The sequence below is a fragment of the Pteronotus mesoamericanus genome, unplaced genomic scaffold (genome assembly GCF_021234165.1).
Source record: "Pteronotus mesoamericanus isolate MK-2021 breed Mesoamerican mustached bat unplaced genomic scaffold, CSHL_Meso_final contig_173, whole genome shotgun sequence".
NCBI classification, from domain to species: Eukaryota; Metazoa; Chordata; class Mammalia; order Chiroptera; family Mormoopidae; genus Pteronotus; species Pteronotus mesoamericanus.
This window is the reverse complement of record NW_026555072.1, coordinates 16,750,005-16,762,350: the sequence shown is the minus strand read 5'-3', so window position 1 is coordinate 16,762,350 and position 12,346 is coordinate 16,750,005. Positions and strand designations below refer to the sequence as shown.

The following is a 12,346-nucleotide window of genomic DNA, read 5'->3' as shown; positions in this document are numbered from 1 at the left end:
AAAACATATGTTTTGTTAATTTTCTTTTTTGTTCATAGCTAACTTTCAATTATCCTTGTCATTGGAAGAGGAAAACTGGCACAGACAACTTGGAAGCGAATAACCAATTCCCAGATTCTATTTGACTCTGTAATATATTGTGGCTGGAGGGTGCCAAAGCAAGCAGTTGAAATGTAAACAGCTCAACTGAGCTACTGATTTGATATTAAATGGATTTTAAAAATACACTGTATCTGTTGTTCAGGGAATTTAATTATGCCAACTTTACTTGCAAGGTTTACGCTTTTTCTTCCTTGTATTTATGCCTTTTTAATTTATGGCTATTTGAGATCATTGCATTGTGTTTCCTTGATCATATTTGGGCTGAACACAGCAGAGTGTGCAGTGTGCTTGCTGACCAATGGAAGCTGCCTAAAAACTGGCGGGAAATGGTCTCGGAGAGTAAATGGACTTGTGGAAAACCTTCACGTCAAAGAAAAGTCCCTGTCAGCTTTTATCTTTGTTGCTCATACCTTCTGCTTGATGATCATCTCGTTGATGTCTTCAAGATCACCCACCATTACTCTCTGTGATTTTATAACTCGATCAAGCAGAGACAGCCAGTCGGTAAGTTCTGTCCAAGCCCGGTTGAAGTCTGCTAGAGCAGGTACCTCCAATAGCAAGGTAGATGGCATTTCTACTTTGGAGATGGCAGTTTCCTTGGTAACCACAGGTTGTGTCACCAGAGTAACAGTCTGACTAGGAGCTAATTTTTTTTCAAAAGGACAAGAAAAAAGAAAAAAAGAAAAATATTAGAAACACAAGAAGCCAATTCTGATGACAACAAAATAAATCTTAATGAGAAGGAAACAATCTGAACCAAAGAATTATTGATGACATTGTATGTTTTTTTTCCTATTAATTTGGGTACTTTATATATTGCTACGTGACTGACAGAAAAATTCAAAGATGAAAACTTTTCATTAATACATATTAATACATATCTCATTAATATACAGTCTTTCAAAATTATTTGTGCTTATTCTCAAGGTTGGACTAATTCATTTAAATAGTCCTTTGCCTCATGATTATTTTGTAACTACCACTTTGTGTTTCTTAACCCCTTCGCGTTTTCACCCAGTTGCTCAAGTCCCCTCCCCTCTGGCCAATGACAAAATGTTCTCTGTACCTATGAGTCTGTACAAACTAGGCACAGTGCCAGACGGGTACTGGATTTACTAGGGTGATCACTTCATAGGTTATATAATGTCTAATCACTGTGTTGTACACCTGAAACTAATATAACATTGTATGTCAACTGTAATTGAAAAATAAAAAATTATTAGAAAAATAAATAGTCCTCAAGAACAAATTACATAGATTATGGAATCGGTTTAAAGAAAAATAAACAGTATTCAGACCTTGCCAGGGGAATAACTTTTGCTTATTATTTGCATTCAAGGAAGAAAAGCAAAAGGAAAGATTGGATAAGATCTTATTTCTGACTTAATGATTTCCTTGAATAGGAAGTAAATTACTTTGGAGGTGGATCCTAGGGAAATCAAAGCCAATGAAATGTTCCTGTCTTTGCTCTGTTGTATATTGGGAGCAGTTTACCATATTTTTTTTCCTTTTCTTTCAGACTGATAATAAAGTAGCTAGCAGCAAGGAAAACCCAAGCTACATTATTTTTGGAAAATCAGAGCTAGTACAGTTTTTCTATTTGGATATGAAACACTGTTTCAAGGTCATTAAGACATGTTACATTAATATTAACAGTGTTGAACACTGCAGTGGAAGACAGCCCACGGTAACCATTAAGCTCTGAAGTTCCTGAGTGAAAACAGCTGAGAGAACATCCATCCCTCTGCCTTCGGAGCTTCGTGACCTTGGTTAAGTTAGTTAACTTCTCTAAGCTTCATTTTTCCCCCTCCTCAGTGAGGAAGGAGTCACAGGGCAGTTGTGTAGATTCACTGACTGATACAAGAATGGACTAGCCAAAGAAGATGTATGTATAACCCATACACACAGACAACAGTGTGGTGATGGCCAGAGGGAAGGGTGAGCTTGGGCTGGGTGGAGGGGGGCAAAGGGAGGGGAAATAGGTACATCTGTAATAGTGTCACCAGTAAAAATAAAGAAAAAAAAAAGAACTGAACATAGAGCAATGCCAGAAAAAGAACAAAATATTGGCACAGGTCCTGACACTAGCAGGTGATAATATTAGGTAGTGCTATTTTTAGAAACACCTGATAAATAAGAAACATTGGGGATGAACAAATACGGTGAGCAGCTGGAGATGAGCAAGAGAAATACATGAAATATTTGGGGGAAATCAAAAGTCTATGTGTGGCCATCTACTTAGGGAAGGGGGCGGAACTTGCTGATGCTTACTGATATCGACCAACGACTGGGTTACCTAAGGTGAGTGATGAGAGGTAGGGAATGCCTAATCTAGTATATAAGCAATGGGCTCTGGAGCCTCACATACCCAGTGGACTAGCAGCAGAGACACAGCGGGTTCTGTAATTCCAAAGGGAGGCTTTGAGGGAAAGCGTCAAAAGACCACATCTCAATGAGAGACCTGAGAGGCATGGACAACAAGGGAATGGTTCTAGGAACATGAGATGTGCCTTGCTGGCATCCCATTCTGAGGTGGCCATAAATTACTAATACTTTTCATGTTTGTATTACTTTCTGCACTTAAGATTTTTATTTTATTTTGAAAAAAATCACTTATTTTTAGAGAAGGGGGAAGGGAAGGAGAAAGAGAGGGGAGAAACATCAATGCAAGAGAGAAACATCGATCGGCTGGCCCCTGCATGCCCCCAGCTGGGGATCAGCTGTCCTGACTGGAAATCAAACTAGCAACCTCTTGCTTTGCAGGACAATGCTCAACCCACTGAGCCATGCCGGTCAGAGCTAGACTTACTTTTTAAAAGCCCACAGACAACTCCTGGCACAGTAAGATATACTCACAATTATTATGTTCCCTTTTTTAGTGAACACATTTTTCACTTACTTTTTAAATTTTTTAAAAAATATTTTATTTATTTTTTGAGAGAGGGGAAGGGAGGGAGAGAGGGAGAGAAACATTGATGTGCGAAATATTGATTGGATGAGTCTTGTATGCGCCTCAACCAGGGACCAAACCTGCAACGCACGTAAGTGCCCTGACTGGGAATTGAACCAGTGACCCTTTGCTTTGTAGGACAATGCCCAACCCACTGAGCCACACTAATCAGGGCACTTTCTGCACTTTTAAGGTTCTCTTTTTGTTAGAGAAGATGAAGAGAGGAATGAAGTAAGTCCTCTTCTGTCACAAGTTTCTCAAGGACAAAAGGTTTCTAGAGATGAAAGAAATATTCTTGAAGAAGGCAGAATGAAAAAAAAATGAGATGTCAGAATATAAAATATGCCAGGAAGTAATAACCAAAAGGCAAAGAGATAAAGATAGAAGAAGAAATTGTTTCTTGAAGTTACATTACTACTCTGAGGCTCTTTCTAAGAAAAAAAAAGGAAGAAGGAAACGGAATCTGAAGCAGAAATAGCACCCTGAGATTCAACAGTCTAGTAGAAAGAAGCAATGGAGCCAACAAGATCTAGAAATCTTAAAAGAGATTCCAAGAGAGGGGCTGGGTTCCTGGAGACAATGCATGGGTGAGGATGGAAAGTGAGCTAAATTAAAACAGTACTGTAAAGGGACTCAGAAAGGTTGGCAAGGAAGTCGCAGGTAAAAGACAAATACCATATGCCATCTCTTATAAGTGGAACCTAATCAACAAAACAAACAAGCAAGAAAAATATAACCAGCAACATTGAAAGGAAAAACAAGCCAAGAGTAACCAGAGGGGAGGAGAGAGGGGTGTAACAGGGAAAAGAGGGGGAAGGGTCACGTTGGGGAACATGTATAGAGGACCCATGGACAAAGCCAAAGTGGGGAAGGATTGAGGGTGGGAGGTGGGGGTGGGTGGGGCAGGGGAAAGTGGTGGCAGGAAAATGGAGACAAATGTATTTGAAGGATAAAAAAAAATAAAAAATGAAAAAAGAAACATCCGAAAAACAAAAATCAGTACTGTAGGAGCTAACCCTGAAATGCCTGGCTGTCTAGAAAATATGGCCAAATTGTTTTCCAAATAGATATGCAATAGCTATGGAGGCAACATACAATCATTTGAATTTCAAGGTTCTGGGAAGTGTTGGAAAGTGTTTTTCTTCATTTAAACTTGACTTACTGAAAATTTGACCCTCAAAAGAGAACAGGGATGAGGTTCTTTTTTCCTCCGGGCTTACTTCTGACTAGAAACAAAGTGCTTAATGGAGTGGAAATGATTAGGTCATCTCACATTTCAATATAGTGAAGGATGAGAATGCACAGAATTACCAGACTTCAACTGTGTTCTGTAAAGCACATTAAAAAAAAAAAAAGAATAAGTCTATTGAAAAGAAAAGCTAGGGCCACTGATTGAAAAACAGAGAATGAGTCAAGATGACTAGTAATGTCCAAGCAAATGTCATTGGAATGATAATATCACAACATTCTCCAATGAGGAAAAAGGAAGAAGTACCACCAATTACAAAGTCAGCCAAAAGAGATTCTGAGGAGGGTTGAGAGGTGAAGGGACGCAGCTCTTTTTGCACAGCTGTGGGCACATGATCTCATTTATGGACAGGTCAGGCCATTCATTGCTAGTCTCCCCACCTCCAGTACTCAGTATCTGAAAACATCCCTGTACTGGTGGGAAAGGGAAGCTTTGTCCTTCTTGCTCACTGATCTTTCCCCTCCGACCCACACAGGTCCTGAAATAGGGCAGGTGCTCAATTGATATCCTCGGAATGAATTAAAAAAAAAAAAGTCTATGCACACAGAGCTTTTCCATAAACTTATAGAGGCTGTTTACCCATGGTGAGTGCTGAAAGATCATCTCTAAGGATGGTTTCTCAAAGACTAGAACACAGAACACTCCTAGATTCTTGCTGTTCAGATCATGTTAACTATTTTCAGAATAAAAAAAGAGTAATAATGGAGGAAGAGCCACTGCTTGGGGCAGACAACGGGTCAAATACTACAGGGAGAAAACAGAACCAATCGATTCTTTTATTCCCCACTTTTCTATCAAGGGGGAAAAGCAGGAAGGAACATAACCCGAGAAGGAGAGTGTAAAACAGACTAGAACCAGGCTATTGGGTTTAAATGCTTGCTCTGCTGTTTCTTAGCTGTGTAACCCTAGGAAGGATACTGGACCTCTCTTAATCTCCACGTACTCCCTTGTAAACTGGCGATTATAATACTACTTCCTTCACAGACAGCTGACCTTACCATTTCCCAGATATACAACTTTGGATTAGATTACAGGCATTTTGAGATAAGGGATTATACCATATTTCCGAAACTGAACTTTTTGGGCCCTCAGACTACTTACCTGCCTAATGGGGAAAATAGTGCCAATCTCAGGAAATTAAATATTTTATGAGTCGATATATATGTAAGTCACGTCCTCGCATTGCTCTGACAGTTAGTAGGTCTGGAGCGTGTATGTGTGTTTTCCTTTTCTTTTCACTGCTCAATGTTTATTTGCTACCCACTTTCTATATTAGCATGGAATTCTGGGTGTGTGCTTCTTGAACCAGACTTCATACTCCAGACTCATCTCTGCCCATTCTCCCTGAACTCCCCTACACCTCGGTCCTTATTCAGCATTCTCCAATTAGCATGGCCATCTTGCAGTTTTGTGCCCTTCTCTAGGCTCTATATACTTCGTGAAAACCCTTTTCTTCACTCCCCAGACAGAAAAATCTCATTTCTGCTTCAAATTCCAACCGTAAGTGTTCTGTGGTTTTTTTTTTTTTTTTTTTTTTTGGCGGATCAGGGTAAGTTTGTAGTTCAAAGGTCTCCATGAAGTATACAATGACACCGTTCTTTTGGATCCTAAACACTTTGATGTCTTTAACATTTTATTACTTAAATTTAATAATCACTAGGAAAAACAAAGTCTTGCACCATTATTAGTTTTTTGTTTTTGTTTCTGTTTTTTTTGGTCTGTGGCTAGAGGAGGGCTGCTAGTGCCTGAGAGCTGGATTGTAAACTCAGAAACTTTGTATCCAAGAGTAGAAAAAAGTGCTACAACATAAAGTAGGAAGAGACTAATTTCCATCTACTTTCATGGATTTTATTAGAACCAATTATACCTTGAACACTATTCAAATATTTAATTTTTCCTAAAAAGACTTGCCTCTAGCAGGGGTGTCCAACCTTTTGGCGTCTCTGGGCCACATTGGAAGAAGAGTTGTCTTGGGCCACACATTAAATACACAGACATTAATGAAAAAAATCTCATCATGTTTTAAGTAAATTTACAATTTTGTGTTGGGCCACATTCATAGCTATCCTGGGCCACATGTTGGACATGATCTATGCATGTGTGTGTAGATGTATGTATGGGTGTGTATATAACTTTTTGATTAAGCAAAGTGTTTCAAAAGAGAAATTTTGAGGTCCTGAGAGCATTTATGTTATTTTATTATGTAAATCATATTGATTTATACCACATTCTCAGATATCTTTGCTTTTATCTAAAAACAACATGAAATGGGGTTCTTTCTTTTCCACTATGTCATGTTACAAGAAACATAAGCAATTCACCTCCCTAGATGAAAGCGTGGGCTGGTCAGACCTGTAAGGGGCCAATGAAGAGTGGTTTTGCCCAAACTGAGCAACAGAATCTTCACTCTAATGGTCAAGGAGGGATATTTAGTTGTTCCAGGGTAGTTTTCTATTAACTCTAGAATTTCAGAGAAGGAAAGGGGATTTGCCAAGAGTTATTTCAACCTGTAATCACGATCCAATTAGGAGTCAGGATACATGAACTATTACACAGCATCTTAGACACGACAACCTGGGATGGGTCTCTGGGTTCTCTGCCCTAAGGGGCATGGGAAGTGGTCTTCCCTGCAGCCGGAGGGGATCCTTTTCTCTACGTCCCTGTTAATGTCCCCCAGTCTATTCTACTGCCTATACTTCTACCGCTTGCCTCAGGCTTCTGAGGTAACAAGGAGTTGGCCCTGGAAATGCATCTTCAGATCTCAGTCTCCCTAACCTCCAGGGAGACCACAGTTACTATCTCTGACTCAAGCTTGTGGGAGGAAGTATCTCATTCTACAGGGAGTCATAATGGACAACAGTTCTTACGGTGTCAGAGTATTCACTCAGCAATGGATGCTGGTGTCTTCCCTGCTTAATTAGTTCATGTCTATACATGTATCACTATACATACAATTAAGTGAAATAAATACACACATTATATATATATGTGTGTTTATATGTGTATATATGTATACCCACCCACCTACCCATACACACACAGAGCTTGTATAGTCTGATGACTGATGAGTAAAGCATAATGTTTCTCATGAATTCATTAGAAAATTAAAGTAACTCTACTAAAAACTGTCTTTTTCATTCCATACGTTTGCAGACAGCAAATCAAGCTCAAGACAGTTGAAATGAATTGAGTTCGGCACACCAGAATAGTAGCATGAATAACAGTAGGTGTAACATGCTAGTGCAAACCACATATTTGCTCTGAGTATTTTGTTAATTAAAAGGTGTTAGCTTTAGGAGGGAGCTCTAATTTTTTCAGGAGTGTTTGAAGAACATCTCTCTAGTCTAAAAATTTAATTGGTTTCGGGGGTACATGATTAGTCAGACTAGCAGCTTTACTTAGAGCTTTAAAGGAGCTACTAAATCTTTTAAAAACACACACAAGGTGTTTGGCATGTTTCCTTTGAAGTATTCACATGTGATTTTTCTGTAATTCACAGGTCTCCTATGGTTGATAAGAAAGCAAGAAGCACATATTCTATTTATAGCTTTGCTGTATGAATGTGGGTAACTTATTTTCTTTACCTCTGTACTTGAAAAATCAGGCAGCTGGCTACATGATAAATTATTGGACTCACACTAACAAAAATATCTAAAAGGATGACTTTGCATATGTGGTCAAGTTGCATTAGTGCTTAATACCATGAATTATAGGAAATATTGTTAAGCTCCTTCTATCTATCCAATAGATACAGTAATTATTCTTGAAGTAAGCAATATCAGGGAATAATTTTTTGAATATTTGAAAGGATGGCATGTCACTTAATGAAATATGTAAGAATTAGGGAGTACTTGTTAACAAAGTTAGAAATCACATATGGACTCAAAAAGAAAAATCTATTCTGCGTCAGGCAAAAAGAACGTCATTTCTTCCCTCTAAAATGTTTGTAGTATGTAGGTACAGGTGGAAAACTAGAAAAAAATGGGATGAATATGTAAAAATATTTTCTATATTATTTCTCATAATTCTAAAAACAAAATATGTGACTCAAATATCATCAGTTATTCACACTTCAGCACAGTAAGAGCTTACACTATACATGAGCAATACCTAGAGAATTGGAACTCAAGGGTTCATAACAACCCACCATATTTCTGGACTTTAGAAAAAAAAGATGTGGGAGACACAGACTTTTAAAACTCAGTAACAGTGCTCTATCACTTTTGACTGATTATTTCCTGCCATTACAAATTTAATCTAAATAACAAATATTTGCTGCTTTTTGGAAGGAAGAGAGATCATCACAAACACTACCAACACCAACGCTATTTACTCAAGGGTTTCTATGGGCTAGGCAAGAATTTATAAGCCCTAGTTTACTTATTTTTTACCAAACAATTTTCAGGGTAGGTATTATTGCCATTTCACCAAATGCTAAAAAGGAACTTGCTCAGGATCTTCCATTAACAAGTGACAATGCCAAGAGAGTAAGCTTACCCACTAGACATATTTTTCAGAATGATCCGATCATCAGGTAGTGTTCCTACATGCTCTACTCAATCTGTAAGAATTATTAGTCACATAAATACTTTTGACCCCAAGAGCTATAGTTTACAACATATGATAGCCACAAAACACACCTAGTTATCTATTCTAATTTGTCAGGGATCACCTTGAACTAGCCATAAAAAGATGGGTAACAATCAAGTGCACCCAGCTTCCTCCCGCAAGTTAGATATTATTCTTGAGGAGTATATCCAATTTGACTTCACCCAAACATGCATCTTTCCTTCACTAATTTGAAGACAGAAATAACCCTTGCCTTTGCCACTTTCAGTTTGCATCTTCTAAGCGCCCTTTTACAACTTACGTTGTATGAATTCATCGTACATGCACTCAATAAAAAGCAGGGTTTCTCGACCTCAACCCCGGCACCACTGGCATGTTGGCATGAATATTCTTTGGTGCGGGGGGCTAGCCTGCGCACTCCAGGATGTTTATCAGTATCTGTGGCAATAGCACCTTCCTGGCTGCGACAACCAAAGATGCTTTCAGACATTATCAAATGTTCTTCAAGGGGGAAAAACTGACTCTGGTTGAGAACCACTCATTTCTCTGTCTCCTCTTGCATGTGTGTGTGTGCATGTGTGTGTGTGCATGTGTGCGTGTGTGTGTGTGTGTGTGTGTGTGTGGTTTATAAACTTAGCATTTGTACTGGACATCCTTTATGCCTATCCAAGCTTGTGCTCTCTTGTACCTCAGAAGTATAGGTTAAATGGAAGTGTTAATTGCTTCTCTTATCCACATGATATTCACAGTAAACAACCAGAAGCCAGAGCTACCAGGGAATGCTGAAAATTATTACACAGGAAATGTCTTGGTGATAAAAATAAAAGCGCCTCTGGTCAGAGAGTAAATGTCTCCAAATTCTTGTCCTTTCTGCATCTACACCCTTGTAATGAAATATTCTAGATGCTCCCCTCAAGAGCTATAGTATAACACTGGCTGGTGTGGTTCAGTGGGTTGGGTGGCATCCTGCAAACCAAAAGGTCAAGGGCTTGATTCCTGGTCAGCGCATATGCTTGGGTTGTACCTTCAGTCTCCAGTTGGGGAGCGTATAGAAGGCAGCTGATCGATGTCTCTCTCTCACATCAATGTTTCTCTCCCTCTCTTTCTCCCTCCCTTCCCCTCTCTCTAAAATAAAATATAAATTAAACAAAAGAGCTAAAGTATATCTCTCCACTCCTTGAGTATGGGTTGGCCAAGTGACTTATTTGGGCGAATGGAATATTAATAAACATGACATAAGCCAAGGCTTGAGAAATGCTTGGGCACTGGGCTATGCTTGGAACCCTTTCACCACTCTGTGAACTATGCTAGCCTCGGGAATGATGATAAGCAAGCAGGCCCATCACACCCAGTGTCTTATACAATAACCAGTAAGTGCCAGACACATAAATGAGGCCATCGACTACCAGTTAGTCATGAATACATGAATGAATTAACCCAGCTGAGACCAGCAAAAGAATCACCGAAATGAGCCCAGCCCAAAGTAGACCCAACTTTTGGTCTCAGAGACTGCTTCCAAGGAATCCTATCTTAGACACCATCACTTTGGTTCACGTACATAATCCTTTGCTTCTAATATACGAAAGGAACATGATGCTCCCAGCCATTCCATTCTAGAACAGTATAATTTAAAATTAATTATTTATTGGTATTACATGTTACCTAATTCAGTATTCAATTGAATGCTCTGGAAAATGAAAAGAAAGGTATGAAGAGGATTGGTGGCATATTAATTGCTTAAGGGCTTATAAAAATGTTATATTCTTTGGTTTTACTTGAGTTTCAACTTGCCATCTGTGTTGCTGTTTCTTAAGTGAAATCTGAACACAACCTATAACTAAAACACTAAAGAGCTTGACCAGGTCAAATGCTGAAGTCTTGAACTCTGTCTTCGTAATGACATTGGAAATGTAACCACTATCTAGTGTTGGTTTGAAGTGATTGTTCTGGGCTCAACACCGCTTTTGATGTTCTGGGTCAGGAAACACATTGTAAACTGCTGGTGTGGCAAACACACTAACGGAAGTAGTGCAACTAGCTACGTCAAAATCATTTCATGTTTTCATCTAACTTGTAGAAAAGCATACCGGGCCCATGAGTGCAACTACCAACTATACAGTAGGAACCTCAAATCAAAGGTAGAAAACAGCAACAATTATATAGGGAAAATTGCTTGTTACAAAGCATAAAAATAAGATTATGATGTTTGCTTCTTTAAATCATGTCCTAAAAACCATCTCAAATTCTTTTTGAAAGTAGGAGAGGTAATCATAAATAAAAAGCATATTGTTCAATGGTTATAAATCATGCTATTGAAATGGCAACGCTCCCAGGAATGCGAGCGTGACAGTTTTCAGGCACATACTTGCTACTGCTTCTGACTTGAACAACACGGTCTTAATCCTTTTGATGAATGGGTTTCAAATTGAGAGAGTGTACAGAGAGCTTGGGAAAGCCATGAGGCTACACGTTATGGGTTTTGAAATAGGAACAGAGGCTACTTTGCTTTTTTAAAAAGATCTGTGAAGGCTGTCCTATCACAGAGTTGGTTCATTTTGAACCACTTATTTTTGCTGCTTAAGAGCCAAAAGTTTCTAGGGATGTAAAGTACAGCACATGGAATATAGTCAATAATATTGTAATAACTATGTCTGTTGCCTGGTGAGTACTTGAAATATCGGGGGGACCACTTTGGAAAATATATGATTGTCTAACCACTGTGTGGTGCATCTGAGGCTAATACAAAATAACATTGACTGTAAACTGTAATTGAAAAAGAAAACAGGAAATGTTGTCAGATCAGTGTTAATGTTAATTCCTTTTTTAAAAAATCAGTAAATCATATATATATATATATATATATATATATATATTTTACAAACTGTTTTCCCCCCTCACATCAGGGTATGTTTATTGATTTTTAGAGAGAGAGAGAGAAATGGGAAGAGAGAGACAGAGAGAGAGACAGACAGACAGACATCGGTCAATTGCCTTCTACACATGTCTGATCGGGGACCAAACCTACGACTTAGGTAAGTCCCTGATTAGGGATCGAACTTGCAACCCCTTAGTATACAAGATGACACTTAACCAACTGAGCCACCTGGCCAGGGTGGTAAATCATATTTAAACCCTAATAATACTGCTACTTTTTCCATGATGGCCAGAGTTTACATAAAAGATTTGGAATTATACCAAATGCTGCATTTAAATAAAATTACTTGAAAATAAAGTTTTCAATAAAATGAAGTTATATTTAAGATTCAAATATTCTAAGGTAAAGTTAATTATGTAGTTCATAATAGAAAAATCACACTTTTTTTTAATTAGGAGAAAGATAATACTCATAATCCTTAAAACTGATCTTACCTTTATCCCAAGGTATTTGGTAAGAACTAGAATTAAAATATATTTCCTTTACTGTTAAAATTACAGTCTATATTAACCCATTATTTTAAGACAAAAAGACATGAAGG

General features: G+C 38.3%; 1 protein-coding gene across 3 annotated transcripts in view; it reads right to left on the bottom strand.

The window, feature by feature from the left end:
• Positions 1–12,346, bottom strand: part of DMD (dystrophin) — a 1,878,371-nt gene that overhangs the window by 614,371 nt on the left and 1,251,654 nt on the right. For all 3 annotated transcript variants that reach the window (XM_054566574.1, XM_054566573.1, XM_054566575.1), the window contains one exon: positions 513–745. In XM_054566574.1, coding sequence (XP_054422549.1) covers positions 513–745 — 233 coding nt within the window. The remainder of the gene's footprint in view (positions 1–512; positions 746–12,346) is intronic.